Source organism: Pipistrellus hanaki (assembly GCF_964339955.1).
Source record: "Pipistrellus hanaki genome assembly, chromosome: 15".
In the NCBI taxonomy this organism is placed as follows: Eukaryota; Metazoa; Chordata; class Mammalia; order Chiroptera; family Vespertilionidae; genus Pipistrellus; species Pipistrellus hanaki.
Window position 1 is genome coordinate 30,820,326 of NC_140517.1, and position 16,652 is coordinate 30,836,977.

Below are 16,652 nucleotides of genomic sequence, written 5' to 3' on the forward strand. Positions count from 1 at the left end.
GGCTTCTCTGGAGGCCCATGTTCTGTCAGTCCCCTTGTCCCTGAACTGGGCCACATAAAGCACAAAGTTCACTAGGGTCTCCTTTCCCCCCACAGGTCTCCCTGTCTTCCTGCCTTTGTGTCAGCCAGGAGCTGATCTTCTGCGGTTGCACAGATGGGATAGTTCGCATCTTCCAGGCCCACAACCTACATTACCTTGCCAACCTGCCCAAGCCACACTACCTTGGAGTGGATGTGGCCCAGGGGCTGGAGCCCAGGTACTACCTGAGAGAAAGGAAAGGGGCCCACCCAGAGTCTGTCTATTGGTATACATTCGTGCTTTTAGATCCATCCCCATACTGGCCAGCCTTAGGCAGGAGGAAGCAGGATACAGCTATAATGAGGCAGCAAAATCCCTGCCACTATGAAGTCGTTAGTCTAGTGAGAGAGCTTTATGGTAAACAATTACACAAATAAGATCATTTCAGTTAGTCACAAATACTTTGGTGAAATAAAATACTCATATTTGGGTGGCCAGTGTAAGCTTCTAGGGAGAAGGAGCCAGCTGTGTGGAGAACTGGGTCCTGACGGCAAGTGGAAAGGCCTTAAGGGGATAGCACACTGAGCCTGGTGTATTGCAGGAAAACCGAGTGGCTGTGTGGCTGGAGCCCAGTGTGCCCAGGGGAGGAGAATAATAGGAGAAAGGTCTGGGAATGGATGGAAGTTGGTAGGAGCTTATAGTCTATTATGAAGTCCATGGCAGCCACTTGGGATTTCAGGTATTAGCATTATGTGATCAGGCTTTGAGCATTAGATCACTGGCTGCCATGTGGAGAATGGGTAGAAGAGCTGAGCTATGACATATTTTCCCTTTGTTGTAAGTCATTTGGGGAACAGGGGGGCAGAGGAGCTGCATAACCAGGAGTACTGGGTGCCTGGGGTGACCTTTCTGTAGATTGCTGGACACTGTCTCTGGAGTGCCTTTTCTAATAGCCTCGAGGGGGGCTATTGGGTGTCTCAAAGGATAGAGGGTGGGTCAGCAACTCACAGACTATGTTGTAGTAGCCAGGCTGCCTAGCTCTGCCAGCTTCTGCTTTGTGCTATGTGGCCTATATCAACTTGTGCTTCGATTTCTTTATCTATAAAATATAATACCTACCTTTCATTGTGGGGATTTGGTGCAGCTAAAGCTTTGGCACACAGCAGATGCTCAATAAACTGTAGGGAGGCCCCAGGTCAGGGGACAACAACTCTATTCCCTTGTACAGAGATGTTTGGTCATGTGTTGGTAGAGCCCACGAGAGAGAAGGCCTGAGGTCTGTTCCCATTATCTTTCCATGAGACAGTACAGAGCATGGGTTGGGTGAAATGAGGGGAGAAAATGTTAACAGGAGTTGAAATTCAAATGTTCTCAAGTGGAAGCTTTCACTTTACAACCTCTGTGTTAGAAACAGAGCAGGAGGGAGAAGTGGATTTGGAGTGGGAGAGGTGGACCACTGTGGCATTGACATGAGATAACTTAAGTGTCACCGTGTCCCCACAGGGAGCTGTCACTACCCACAGTGACACTGATAGTAATTGATGACCCATGTTGCCTTGTTAGCTTGCTCCTCAGCAGGAAGGCAGAAGCAATCTATCCGGATACAGTGGCACTGACCTTTGACCCCATCCACCAATGGCTATCCTGCGTGTATAAGGACCACAGCATCTATATCTGGGATGTCAAAGATATCAACAAAGTAGGCAAGGTGTGGTCAGAGCTCTTCCACAGTTCATACGTCTGGAATGTGGAGGTGAGTCCGTTTCCCCTCCCCAGACTTTGCTTAGCCCCCATTTGAAGAAAACTTCTGCAGAGTTTGGTGATCCCATTTAGCCATTCCTTCAAAGGATACCCTATTCCTTCAAATGAACTCCAGCTATGTGCCAGGTACTATTCTAGGTGCTGGGGACTCAACTAGGAAGGAAACTGACAAGAGTCATGCCTTATGGAACTTACATTTGGGTGGGAAAGTAAACCCATAAACATCAGTATAAAACATGCCACATAGCAGTACCTCTCAGAAGAAAAATGAAGCGGAGTAGGTGAAAAGGAGATCAAGGCTGATTGCTATTCTAGAGAGGAGAGTGGTCAAGGAAGGCCTCTTTGAGGACTTGACTTTCAAGCAGAGAACTGCAGGAAGTGAGGGGATGAGAGGCATGGGACCACTTGGGAGAACAACAGTCCTGTAGCAGTAGCCTGTGTACCTCAGAGAGCCTTCTGTGGAAGCTGTTTGTGTCATTTAGTTGTTTTTTTTTAATTTGTGTTAAAGATGTTTTTATTTTATAAGAATCTGTGGGGGTGTTTTCATTCTCTAAAGCTGTTCTAAGTACTCCTTGCAAATTAGACAACTGGTGGAGAAAGAATTGTACTCTACATTTTTTTTTTTTTATCCATTGCATGGATTTTTTTAAAATATATTTTTATTGATTTTTTATAGAGAGGAAGGGAGAGAGAGAGAGAGCTAGAAACGTCGATGAGAGAGAAACATCGACCAGCTGCCTCTTGCACACCCCCTACTGGGGATGTGCCCGCAACTCGGGTACATGCCCTTGACCAGGATCGAACCTGGGACCTTTCAGTCCGCAGACCGACGCTCTACCACTGAGCCAAACCGGTTTCGGCTGTACTCTACATTTTTGTCCCCCCTGAAAATATCTTACTACTAGGAATGTCTGTCCTAGAGAACTTGCGTTTTCAGTGGCCCAATTCAGAATTGGAAAAAAATAACTTAATCCTTTGGAATAAGTGTTGATTTAGCCTATTGGCTGTTTGAATCCATCTGCTTTTCTGTATCTGCTGCTTCTATTACCAGCACTTTTCTCACTTAACAAGAATGTTTTTAAATAACTTTAAAATTTTATATATAAACTAGAGGCCCATTGCAGGAAGATTCCTGCAATAGGGCCCCGCCTGCTTCCCTCCCTTCTCCCCAGCCTGCCTGCTTTCCTCCCTTCTCCCCGCCCCGCTTCTTGCTTCTCCAAAACTTCACTCCCTTCTGCAGTACTTGGCTTCTTTCTATGCTGTCTTTTAGTTTTGCTCTGGCCTGGGTATGTAAATTAACCGCCATATTGGTTGGGTTGATTTGCATACTCACCCTGATTGGCTGGTGGGCATGGCTTGTGGGCATAGTGAAGGTGTGGTCAATTTGAATGTTTCTTTTTTATTAGGTAGGGCTAGTGGCCCAGTGCACAAAATTTATGCTTCCCTTCTGCTCCCCTCCCCTCCCCTCCCCTCCCCTCCCCTCTCCTTCCCTCCCCTCCCCTCCCCTCCTCTCTTCCCCAAGGATATTTTTCCATTGATTGTTAGGGAGAGTAAAGGAGAGAGGGAAAGATACAGAGAAAAATCATTGTGAGAGAAACACATTGATTAGTTGCCTCCTGTATAAGTCCTGACCAGGGCCTTGACCAGAGAGGAGCCTGCAACCAAGGTATGTGCCCTTGACTAGAATTAAACCCAGAATCCTTTGGTCGATAGGCCGATGCTCTATCTACTGAGCCAAACCATCTAGGACAGTGGTTCTCAACCTTCCTAATGCCGTGAACCTTTAATACAGTTCCTCATGTTGTAGTGACCCCAACCATAAAACTATTTTCGTTGCTACTTCATTTTGCTACTGTTATGAATTGTAATGTAAATATTTGTGTTTTCCAGTGGCATTAGGTGACCCTGCTAGTGGTTCTCAACCTGTAGGTCTCAACCCCTTTCACAGGGGTCACCTAGGACCATTAGAAAACACAGATATTTATTTATTTATTTATTTATTTATTTATTTATTTATTTTAATATATTTTATTGATTTTTGTACAGAAAGGAAGGGAGAGAGATAGAGAGTTAGAAACATCAATGAGAGAGAGTCATCGATCAGCTGTCTCTTGCACACCCCCTACTGGGGATGTGCCCGCAACCAAGGTACATGCCCTTGACTGGAATCGAACCCGGGGCCCTTCAGTCCCCAAGCCGATGCTCTGTCCATTGAGCCAAACCGGTCCCGGCAGAAAACACAGATATTTACATTATGATTCATAATAGAGGCAAAATTACAGTTATGAAGTAGCAACAAAAATAGTTTTATGGTTGGGGGTCACCACAACATGAGGAACTGTATTAAAGGGTCACGGCTTTAGGAAGGTTGAGAACCACTGATCTAGGGCATCCTTTATTTTTAAAGATAAAATAGAGATCTTAAAAAACCACATAGGCCCTAACTGGTTTGGCTCAGTGGATAGAGTGTCAGCCTGCGGACTGAAAGGTCCCAGGTTTGATTCTGGTCAAGGGCATGTACCTTGGTTGCGGGCACATCCCTAGTAGGAGGTATGCAGGAGGCAGCTGATCGATGTTTCTCTCTCATCGATGTTTCTAAAAAAAAAAAATCAATAAAATATGTTTTTTTAAAAAACACAAAACCAGGATGATGGCTCAGTTGGTTGGAACATCATCCTATACACCAGAAGGTTGTGGATTTGATTTTTAGTCAGGGCACATACCTAGGTTGCAGGTTCTGTTCTCAGTTGGGGCATGTATGGGAGGCAACCAATCGATGTCTCTCTCTTTCTCTGTCTCTCCCCTTTCCTCTCTCTAAAAATCAATTAAAATATTGATTTTTGTGAGAATGAACCTACACACGCGCATATATAAATAAAAGTACAATTCATTGACTGTCATTGGCAGCTGTTGATGTTAAATGTCAGATCCATTTATTTACTGGGAATTGCAATATGGTAATATTCCAATTCTATCATATATATATATAATTAGTGCCCAGTGTACAGATTCATGCACATTGAATGGAAATTAATTAGAAGGTAGCTGGCAGGGCAGGACTGGGTGAGAAGGGCTGGACACACCTTGACCAACCTCCAGTAGTCCCTCCCCAGCCAGCTGTACCTGGGGCAGTGCAGTGGCTTGAAAATTGTCTGCGGAGTGAATGGGGTCCCTCCAGCAGGTTGGGTCCCTCAGCCTGGCCTGTGAGGATCAGATGGAAACCATCTCTGACATCCCCCAAGAGGTCCTGGATTGCAAGAGGGAGATTCTCAGGGACACACCCTGGAATTAGGCTCTTTTTCTGGTCCAGGTGCTTCACCTAAGAACCACAGCTACCAAGTCACTACAGCTCAGCAGCTTCGCTTTGAGCATCTGCCTCCTGGTGGTCAGTGCATATCATAGCTACCAGTTGGAGCATCTGCTCCCTGGTGGTCATTGTGCATCATTGCTACCAGTCAAATGGTCACTTAGGGTTTTACACATGTAGACTAGAGGCCTGCTGCATGAAGATTCATGTAAGAATGGGCCTTCTTTCCCCTGGCTGCCAACACCACCTTCACTCTGGCCCAGAGCTGCCTTTCCGCCTTCCCACACTGCCTAGAGGCCCGGAGCGGCTGTGGTGTCCCACCCTGCCCCCAGCCGCTTGGTGCCTGCATATGCAAATTAACCCACCATCTTTGTTGGTGGGTGTCAAGAGGGTACATCAATTTGCATCTTTCTCTTTTATTAATGTAGATGTGTTTTTATTGATTTCAGAGAGAGAAAAGGAGAAGGAGCGAGAGAGAGAAACATTAATGATGAGAAAGGCCCCACCAGTGTGGCTCAGTGGTAGAGGGTTGATCCTATGTCCTCTTTGGAAAAGTGTCTACTTAGGTCTTTTGCCCATTTTTAATTGGGTTGTTTGTCCTCCTTTTGTTAGGTGAATGAACTCCTTATTTATTTTCGATTAACCCTTTATGAGATGTATCATTGCCAAATATGTTCTCCTATACAGAGCTTCCTTTTCATTTTGTTAATGGTTTCTTTTGCTATGCAGAAGCTTTTTATTTTGATGTAGTTCCATTGTTTATTTTCTCCTTAGCTTCCTTTGCCCTAGGAGATGTATCCGTAAACATATTGCTATGAGAGATGTCTGAGATTTTGTTGCCTGTGGTTCCTTCTAGGATGTTTATGGTTTCACAATTTACATATAAACGTTTTATCTATTTTGAGTTAATTATGTATGGTGTAAGTGTGTGGTCTAGTTTCTTTCTTTTCTTTTCTTTTTTTTTTTTTTTTTTTTTTTGCATGTATTGGTCCAATTTTCCCAACACCATTTATTTTATTTTTTTAATATATTTTATTGATTCTTTTACAGAGAGAAAGAGAGAGATAGAGAGTTAGAAACATCAATGATAAAGAAGCATCAATCAGCTGCTTCCTACACACACCCCACTGAGGATGTGTCCACAACCAAGGTACATGCCCTTGACCGGAATCGAACCTGGGACCTTTCAGTCTGCAGGCCGACGCTCTATCCACTTAGCCAAACTGGTTTCAGCCCAACACCATTTATTGATGAGACTGTCTTGACTATTGTTGCCTCCTTCGTCGAATATTAATTGAGCCTAATGGTGTGGGTCAATTTCTGAGGTTTATTCTGTTCCATTGATCTATACACCTGTTCTTGTGCCAATGCCAGGCTGTTTTGATTACTGTGGCTTTGTAGTATAGTATAACTTGATAGCTGGTATTGTGATCCCTCCAATTTTGTTCTTCCTTCTCAAGATTATTGTGGCTATTAGAGGTCTTTTTTGGTTCTATGTAAATTTTTGGCCCTGGCCGGTTTGGCTCAATGGATAGAGCATTGGCCTGTGGACTGAAGGGTCCCAGGTCAAAGGCACATGCCCCGGTTGCAGGCTCGATCCCCTGTGGGGGGCATGCAGAAGGCCGCCGATCAATGATTCTCTCTCAACGTTGATGTCTCTATCTCTCTCTCCCTCTTCCTTCCTCTTTGAAATCAATTAAATCAATAAAAAAAATATTTTTAAAATAAATAAATAAATTTTTGGAGTACTTGTTCTAGATCTGTGAAATATGCAGTTGGTATTTTAATATTGAATCTATAGATTGTCTTGAGTACAATGGACATTTTTTTAAATATATTTTATTGATTTTTCACAAGGAGGAAGAGAGAGGGATAGAGAGCTAGAAACATCAATGAGAGAGAATCATCGATCAGCTGCCTCTTGCACACCCCCTACTGGGGATGTGCCCCCAATCAAGGTACATGCCCTTGACCGGAATCGAACCTGGGACCTTTTAGTCCGCAGGCCGACGCTCTATCCACTGAGCCAAACTGGTTTTGGCAGTATGGACATTTTAATGATGTTAATTCTACCAATCCATGAACACAGGTATATTCTTCCACTTGTTTATATCTTTATCTCTTTTTTTAATGTCCTATAGTTTTCCAAGTGCAAGTCTTTTACCTCCTTGGTTAAGTTAATTCCTAAGTATCTTAATTTTTTTGTTACAATGGTAAATTTGATTGTTTATTTAGTTTCTCTTTCTGAGAATTCATTATTGGTGTATTAAAAAGTCATCGAGCCTAGTATCCTGCCGGGACTGGTTTGGCTCAGTGGATAGAGCATCGGCCTGCGGACTGAAAGGTCCCGGGTTCGATTCCGGGCAAGGGCATGTACCTTGGTTGCGGGCACATCCCCAGTAGGGGGTGTGCAAGAGGCAGCTGATCGATGATTCTCTCTCATCGATGTTTCTAACTCCCTATCCCTCTCTCTCTTCCACTCTGTGAAAAATCAATTAAAAAAAAATTTTTTTTTTAATTAAGTCATCGATTTTTGGGTGTTGATTTTGAGGTGTTCATTCTTTTGTTTCCCTTGTCTATTTTTTGCTTCTAGAAACAATTTTATTTTGTTCTTTTTTGGCCCTGCTTAGTTATTCTTTATAGTTTTTGGTTGGCTACTCATACTTTTAATCTTGTCCTAGTTCTTCTATTTCTTTAAAAATATTAAGCATAGTTATTTTTTATTCTGTCTGATGTTTCTGTTGCTGCTTGCTCATGGTACCTTGTTTCCTTTTGTGTTTTGTGAGCTGCCCATTTTTTCTTGGAAATTTATCTGTGGGGATATTTTATGGCCTGGGCCGAAGATAGGGCATGGACGATATATGGTAGCATTTTGTGTCCCTTTTCTCTTGCTTATTTTTAACATAGAAAGCATTAAATTATGCTTACTTATCTGCAACTTTTTTGTTGTTGTTAATCCTCACCTGAGGATATTTTTTTTCTTTTTTTAATTTATTTTTAAAAATATATATTTTATTGATTTTTTTACAGAGAGGAGGGGAGAGGGATAGAGAGTCAGAAACATCAATGAGAGAGAAACATTGATCAGCCGCCTCCCGCACACTCCCCACTGGGTACGTGCCTGCAACCAAGGCATATGACCTTGACCAGAATTGAACCCAGGACTCTTGAGTCCACAGGCCAACACTATCCATTGAGCCAAACTGGTTAGGTTGTGAGGATATTTTTCTCATTGCTTTTGAGAGAGGGAGGAAGGGAAAGAGGGAGGAGAAAGAAGGAAAGAGAAAAACATCAATGTGTATCAACTGATTGCCTCCCAAAGATACCCTGAACAGGAGTGGGGAGTGAGCCTGCAACCCAGATACGACGTGCCCTTGATCTGGAATCAAACTTGTAGCCCTTTGGTGCGCGGGCCAACGCCCCAGCCATGGAGCCATGCTAGTTATGGCTCTGCAATTTACTTTTTTCCCACCAAAATACAACAGTATATCATAGTGCTATCATTGAAGTGGTTGTAATGAATTGCCCTTTGCCTTGTTATTTGGAAACTGTAGGTGTATCCTGAGTTTGAAGATCAGAGAGCTTGTCTGCCAACTGGATCTTTTCTGACTTGTTCCTCAGATAACACCATTCGCTTCTGGAACATAAATAACAGCCCTGACTCTCCCTGGCAGAAAAACATCTTCAGTAATGTGAGTGACTTCAAGGTGAATCATCTTTTAGGAAGAACTAGGACATTGAGGCAGGAGGACGTTTTATAGGATCTTACTATTAGACTGCACTTTGGGCAGGAACCAGAAACCAAGACAGGTTACTTTTTTGTTTCTCTCTCTCTTTCTTTCTTTCTTTTTTTTTTTTTTTTTTTAATATTTTATTGATTTTGTACAGAGAGGAAGGTAGAGAGATAGAGAGTTAGAAACTTCGATGAGAGAGAGTCATCGATCAGCTGCTTCTTGCACACCTCTGCTGGGGATATGCCCGCAACCAAGGTACATGCCCTTGACCGGAATCGAACCCGGGACCCTTCAGTCCCCAAGCCGACGCTCTATCCATTGAGCCAAACCGGTTTCGGCTCTCTCTCTTTCTTTCTGAGTAGCATAGCTCTCTCTCTGCCAGTGAGCAGCTACTGTCCAGGTGTGTCTACACAGCCATTCCAGGTAACCTGACATATCCAACAGAAGAGAAATTGCTCCCTAAGTCTTCAGTTGAGCTCCTTAGGAAAGCTCTTGGGTCCACCAACCAAGCCAGGCAGGGGCTTCCCCTGTCAACTAGCTGCCATGCAGTAAGGCCATGGGTAGGGGTGCTGGCAGGACACTACAGAGAGCCATGAGGTGAGGCTGGGGAGAAAACACTTTGCTGAAGAAATGTTTGGTATTGCTAGGTCACTAAGGGTGCTTCTCTGAGGAACTGAGACCTGAATCATGCATTTGTTTATTCTGCAGATACTTATTAAGGTCTGTGCATGCTACCTGCTGGAGACACATCAGTCACTAAGATAAACCCTTCTGTACTCATGGCACCCACAGTCTAGTTGGGGGAGGCAAAGAGTGAACTAATAACTGTACAAATTGTTATATAATTATAAGTGTGGTAAGCACCATGAAAGAAAATTACATAGTGCTAGTAGGATATATAACAGTCATCTGATCTTATTTGTGACATCAGGGGCAGCTTCCTGGGGGAAAAGATAACTACATTCAGATATGGAGGATTGGGAAGAGTGAAGAGGGGAGGGGAAAGTGTCTCATCCCAAAAGAACAGCTTGTGCAAAGGCCCTGAAGTGGGAAAGAGATTGGTGAGAAGTTAGTGGGGCTGGGACAAAAAAAGGCCATTAATGCCCTAACCAGTTTGGCTCAGTGAATAGAGCATCAGCCTGCAGACTGAAAGGTCCCAAGTTCGATTCTGGTCAAGGGCATGTACCTTGATTGTGGGCATATCCTAGTGGGAGGTGTGCAGGAGAGAGCTGATCGATGTTTCTCTCTCTCATCAATGTTCCTAACTCTCTATCCCTCTCTCTTCCTCTGTGTTAAAAAAAAATAAAAATAAATTTAAAAAATAGCCAAACTGGTTTGGCTCAATGGATAGAGCATCGGCTTGGGGACTGAAAGGTCCCGGGTTCGATTCCGGACAAGAGCATATCCCCAGTAGGGGGTGTGCAAGAGGCAGCTGATAGATGACTCTCTCATCGATGTTTCTAACTATCTCTCTCCCTTCCTCTCTGTACAAAAATCAATAAAATATATTAAAAAAAGAAAAAGAAAAAGCTCTTCTCTGTGGGGGCGGGGGGGGGGGAAGAATGTTTAAAAAAAATATATATATATATATATATATATATATATATATATATATACACATATATATTATATATATGGCCATTAATGTAGGGAATGTATAGCAGGTATTCCTTTACTACTCCCTTCACCCTCCACCACAATGCTATACTGTCTTTTCTTCTGCATCTGTGATATACATATTATATTTGGCTGTATACAATAGGAAATCCCAAAACAAGAGGTAAATTTTTTGTTTTCTGACTCATAAAAATAGTCTAGAGGTAATCCTAGTCTGTTATGGCAGCTGCAGGAAGCCCTCAGTGATCCAAGAGCCTTCTAATTCTTACTCTGCTCTTTATCATCCAAAATGGCTGCTAGAGTTCCAGTCATTATATCAGTGAGTTTCAGGCAGCAAGAAGGAAGCAGAAGTGTTCTCACTTGCTTTACATCTCATTGACCAGAATTTATTCACAGAGCCTCAACGAGCTGCAAGGGAGGCTGGGAAACATAGTTATTATTCTGAGTAGTGAACCTCCCATGTCAAAATTAGAGTTTCGTTTACAATGAAGAATAGGAAACTAGCTCTTGGGATACAAAATTTCAGAGGTGCTTCAGACCATCTCACAGTACTGACTTCAGCCCTCTCCTTTCTGCAGACCCTACTGAAGGTAGTATATGTAGAGAATGACATTCAGCACCTTCAGGACATGTCACACTTCCCAGACCGGGGTAGTGAGAATGGGACACCTATGGACGTGAAAGCTGGGGTACGAGTCATGCAAGTCAGTCCTGATGGCCAACACTTGGCTTCAGGTGACCGAAGTGGAAATCTGAGGCAAGTGGACTCTTGTGGTTGTCCAGTGTACACTTCCCAGTTCAGGCTCAGGTACTCAGGGTGGTGGGGAGGAACCCTGACCTTTGTACCTCCAGCTACTCATTGGGAATGAGGGGCTTTGAGTAGCCATTCTGTTACCAGCCACCCCTTGGAACTTATGCCAAGAAGTGTCTTCCAAAAGGGCTGAGGTTAAAGTAGCTACTGGGACCTCACTGCAGAGTTTTTTCAAGATGTTACTGGTTCAACAGGTGCTGATGGCTTATGAGCCCTGTTAAAGGGACCAGGTTTAAATTGATGAATGACAGCTGTGACCATATGGGTCCTGGGACTATTGAGCGATGGAAGGGACCAGGGGAACTGGAGACATGTCCTCTAAGCTGTCGTGTTCTCATTGTCCAAGAAGAACAGAAAGTGCAGGATTTTTTTTCTGTGAGAATTATATTATTTCTTTAAATGCTGGCAACTGTTTTGATATCAATCACTATATGAGGCAAACGGAATATATAGGGCTGCTGCCTGCCATGAATGACAAAAATAGTAACAAGAGCTACGTGGGCATAGCACTCTTCCCCCTAGGGCTGGCCACTGGCCTGTTACTGTGTGTAACGACCAATTTAGTATTCTCATTGACCCTTGATGTAAGTGCTGCTATCAACACCATTTTCAGATAGGTTTACTGAGTTAAGAGAGGCCAAGTGACTAGGCTAAGATTACATAGGTAGAGAGAGAGAAATTGGGATGATTGTCTCTTATTTCAACTCTGGATGACCTCTTGATTGTTTTATTTCACTTGGAGAGAATGAAGAAAGTTTAGATTTAAGACTTTAAGGAAGACAGATTGGAATCAAATCTCCCCCCCCCCAGGTTCTATCCTTGAATATGACCTCTGACTTCTGCTCCCCCTTTCCCCTGGGATCACCTCTGATACAGTTCTGCCCTAGGGCTGGGTGCTCACTGTGATACTCCCGCATTTGGCATTGCTTCCTTTAAGATGGCATGTTTGGGGATGATAACAGTGGTTGGGTATCTCTAAACTAGTTCTCCATGTCACCTGCCTGGCAATGGCAGAGTGCCTGGGGTGGGAGCAGGGGTGGGAGGGCCCTCCAAGAAGGGTATAGCAGTCAGTGCATGTCTCCCAGGATCCATGAGCTGCATTTCATGGATGAGCTGGTCAAGATGGAAGCCCATGATGCTGAGGTGCTATGCCTGGAATACTCCAAGCCTGAGACTGGTGAGCCCATGGCAGGGTGGCAGGAGGAAGGCAGGGGAGTGGCCCCCTGGCAGAACCACATAGAGGGGTACTTGATATCTATTAGGACTCTGAATGACAGCTGGAAGTGCTGTGTTTAATAAGGGCCCAGTCCTAAGCCCTGGAACCAAAGTGTCTAGGACTCCAGAAAACAAGACACTGGCAGGCAGGATTGGACTTGACTAGCTTACCCTGGTGCCCAGTTCCCCAATCAGTACTCAGGCTGAAGAGGTGAATGCTGAATGTATGAATAAGTTCATCCTCTGCTAATGAAGATAGATTGATAGTTAAACATGCTATTTTGAAAAAGTGTAATGCCTATAAGAATATTATAATGAATACCTACATACTCTTTACTCAGATTCTCCACGTTTTTTCTTTTTCTTTTTTTAAATATATTTTTATTGATTTTTTTACAGAGAGGAAGGGAGAGAGATAGAGAGCTAGAAACATCGATGAGAGAGAAAAATCGACCAGCTGCCTCTTGCACACCCCTACCGGGAATGTGCCCGCATCCAATGTACATGCCCTTGCCCAGAATCGAACCTGGGACCTTTCAGTCCGCAGACCAACGCTCTACCATTGAGCCAAACCGGTTTTGGCTTCCACATTTTTTCTTTTACATTCTGTTGACCCTGTGACTTTATCTGCTTCCCCTTTCTTCATTTCTCTCTGTGTTTGTATGTGTATATAAACACACGTAATAAAGTAATAGCATATACATTCTCTTTTTTTCTTTTATTAAACTATTTGAGTAAATGTAGGTATGATGCCCATTCACCTTTAAATGCTTCTGTATTTCCTAGGAATGAGGACATCCATTTATATGATCATAGGGCTTATCAAATGTGGGAGTTTCGATTTTATGCTATATTGTCATCTGTCTTATGGTCCTTATTCACATTTTGCCAGGTGTCCCAATATTTTGTCGTTTTAGCACCTTTGTTTTTCCAGTCCAGATTCACATGAGAAAAAAAGGGGAGGGAGAGAGAAAAAAGAGAGAGAGGGGAGAGAAACGTTGATATAAAAGAGACACATCGGTTGGTTGCCAGGATTGAACCTGCAATCTAGGTGTGTGCCCTTGACCGGGAATTGATTCCGTGACCCTTCGGTGTGTGGGCCAGCACTCTAGCCACTGAGAAACACAGGCAGGGCTAGGCCAGTCATTTTGTAGAATTTCCTTCAATTTGGGTATGTCTGTTTTCCTCATAATTTGATTTTGATGATACATTCTTAACTTAGGCAGAGGTATATCCTCATATGTTAATGATTCTTTCCTTCTTCCTTCCCTGGCACCCTCTATCCCACTAAACTTTCTCTGAATCTCTGTTTATTCAGTTTATCTTTCCTGAGTTCCCTTCCACCTCTAGTCATATGTTACACCTCAGATGTACCAGGTGACCAGTGTAGGCACTGTCTAAAGGGGCCAGGAGAGCCTGGCTGGCGTGGCTCAGTTGTTGATCGTCGACCTATGAATGAAGAGGTCATGGTTCGATTTCTAGTCAGGGCACATGCCCGAGTTGCAGGCTCAATCCCCAGTGTGGGGTATGCAGGAGGCAGCTGATCAATGACTCATCATTGATGTTTCTATTTCTCTCTGTCTCCCTTCCTCTCTGAAATCAATAAAACTATATTTATAAATAAATAAATAAATGGGCCAGCAGGAAAGGCCTAATGATAGAAGGAAGTATGGCAGTGGATAGGTAGTCAGTAGGGCCTGGACAAAGCCCATGTAGTCAGAGCTCAGAGAGTGAAGGGGAAGTGTTTTGGGGAAGCTGAGAAGTTAATAGGGCATGCCAAGGAGTTGGAGGGAGTGCTGGACTCTACTAGAATGTCTGTTGTGGCACAAGTGAAGGAGCATCCATGTTTACATGAAGATTAATCCTCCCTGGATTAATGGGATGTGAAATGCCTGGATTTGGGAGGACCGGGGAAAGATTGCATGGAGCTGAGGGAGTGTTCCCTTTCTGGGTTTAGAGCAAGTTAGCAGCAATTATGGAACCAAAGACCTGGAAAGTTCGCCATGCTGCTCTTTAGGAGGCCAAGGCATTAAGTAGTCTCCAGGGAACCCAGGGCCACCCTCTCCACTCACAGGGCTGACCTTGCTTGCCTCGGCCAGTCGGGACCGACTGATCCACGTGCTGAACGTGGAGAAGAACTACAAGCTGGAGCAGACCCTGGATGACCACTCCTCCTCCATCACAGCCATCAAATTTGCAGGTGAGTCCCTTCCCTCTCGCTTCCACAATCTCATTTAATGGATTCCTTTGGCTGCAAGTAACAGCAAAAACTCTTTTCAGCTTAGGACCCCCCCCCCCCCCCCCAAAGGGGAGAAACAAGCTGGCACAGCTGGATCCAAAGGTTGAATTTTTTTAAATTAAATTATTTATTAGGACTCTCTTCCTCTGATAGCTATGCCTTTCTCTGGAGGGCAGGATCTTGGTTGTCACTGGGCCACTGGAGAGAAATCTGCCACCTTCCTATCCATTTTGGCAGAAATTGGAACTGACTTCTTTTGCTGGTTTGAGGCCCCTGCCCTTTACAGAATAGCTATTGGTGCCAGGGCTTTAGAGGTTTCTCTTTGGCCAGGTCGTGCTCGTGTGCCCAGCCACCACCTACCTCTGCTCCTGATCCTGGAGGACTGGTATTAGATGAGGGCTGGTCTCCAAAGAGAAATCAGGGTGCCAGTCCTCTGAGAAGACAGGTTGAGCACTGATGACATTAACCGGGGGGAAAAGTAACCGTGACAATTGCTAGAGGCTAATTCTTTGCTGGGGATTATCCTTGTGCCATCTAGTAGTATCCCATTCCTTAACCCATTTTATAGCCAGAGTCACACAGTTAGTAGGTGCAGGCCTAGGATCTTGCCTTCTCCAAAGCCCATGCTCAACCAGGAAATCAAAGGGATTCTTCCAACACTGAAAAGGTTCAGTATAGAAATCCCTGTCCCTCAGGAGTTCCAAGGGGAGGGGAGGCAGGCCTTGTGGGGTGTAAGTGATCAGAACCTAAGAACATGTTTAAAGCTCTATTTAAGAAGTATATATTCCCCGAAAACGGTTTGGCTCAGTGGATAAAGCGTTGGTCTGTGGACTGAAGGGTCCCAGGTTCGATTCCGGTCAGGGGCATGTACCTTGGTTTCGGGCACATCCCCCGGTAGGGGGTGTGAAGGAGGCAGCTGATCGATGTTTCTCTCTCATTGATGTTTCTAGCTCTCTATCCTTCTCTACCTTTCTCTCTGTAAAAAAACAATGAAATATGTATTTTTTTTAAATATATATATTCATGGGAGAATGCATTCATCTAGTCTAGTTCTTGACTATGAAATGTTATTTACAGTATAATTTTGTGACTGAGAATGTATTAATGTCCCTTGGTCCTCTCCACTTCTTGCCCTACCTCTCTCTAGCAAAGGTGATAGGATGCTGAACAAAAACAAGTTATGTTTTGTCTTGATGAAGACCTCACTAAAACTTCTCAGACATCCTTCTCAGACACCCTGCTCTTTCCATTGACTAGAAGTAGTTAGAATAAAGCAGCAAATCTGGCAGTTTGGCCTCTTGCCTTTTAAAAGTTAATTTATTGATTGATTGGAGAGAGAGGAGAGAGAGGGAGCGAAGGAAACAGAGAGGGAGGAAGAGAAAGAGAGAAATCTATAGAGAGAGAGATCTGCTGTCCCACTTACCTATACATTCATTGGTTCATTCCTCTATGTGCCCTGAAGGGGAATAAACCCACAACCCTGTTAGATGACTCTCCAACAACTGAGCTACCCAGCCAGGGCACTGACCTCATCTTTAATGAATGGTCTAGATCCAAGAAAGATGATAATTGGGCCAGGAGTTGGTCCTTTAGGCCATCTTCTGAAAGGTGGGCCTTCATTAGAGCCCCAGCCAGTCTGAGAGGATGAAGCTCCAAGTGCCCCACTCTGCCAGGCTGGCTCACTTGGTTATGCCCAAAACATTGATGATAGTCAATATAAACTGGGCACCAGTCGGTCTGAATCTATCTGAAACTATCCTGCTAAAGAAAGACTCAGTCTTCTAATTCTTTCCTGTGAAGCATGTCCATACAAGTAGAAGACAGTACATGTAGTTTACAGAATATAATATGTGCCACATGACAACATTTCAATCAATATCAGGCTGCCTATATGAAGATGGTTCCATAACATAATGAACTAAAAAATTCCTATAGCCTAGTGACATTGTA

The 16,652-nt window shown here is 43.9% G+C and overlaps 1 protein-coding gene across 4 annotated transcripts in view; it reads left to right on the top strand.

Annotated features, from left to right (window-relative positions):
- Positions 1-16,652, top strand: part of WDR62 (WD repeat domain 62) — a 44,553-nt gene that overhangs the window by 12,001 nt on the left and 15,900 nt on the right. The window contains exons 8-13 of one of the 4 annotated variants that reach the window (XM_084905187.1): positions 96-256; positions 1,522-1,771; positions 8,641-8,778; positions 11,016-11,245; positions 12,334-12,425; positions 14,538-14,663. In XM_084905187.1, coding sequence (XP_084761313.1) covers positions 96-256; positions 1,522-1,771; positions 8,641-8,778; positions 11,016-11,245; positions 12,334-12,425; positions 14,538-14,663 — 997 coding nt within the window. The remainder of the gene's footprint in view (positions 1-95; positions 257-1,521; positions 1,772-8,640; positions 8,779-11,015; positions 11,246-12,333; positions 12,426-14,537; positions 14,664-16,652) is intronic. The other 3 variants (XM_084905188.1, XM_084905189.1, XM_084905190.1) reach the window with 3 other exon arrangements.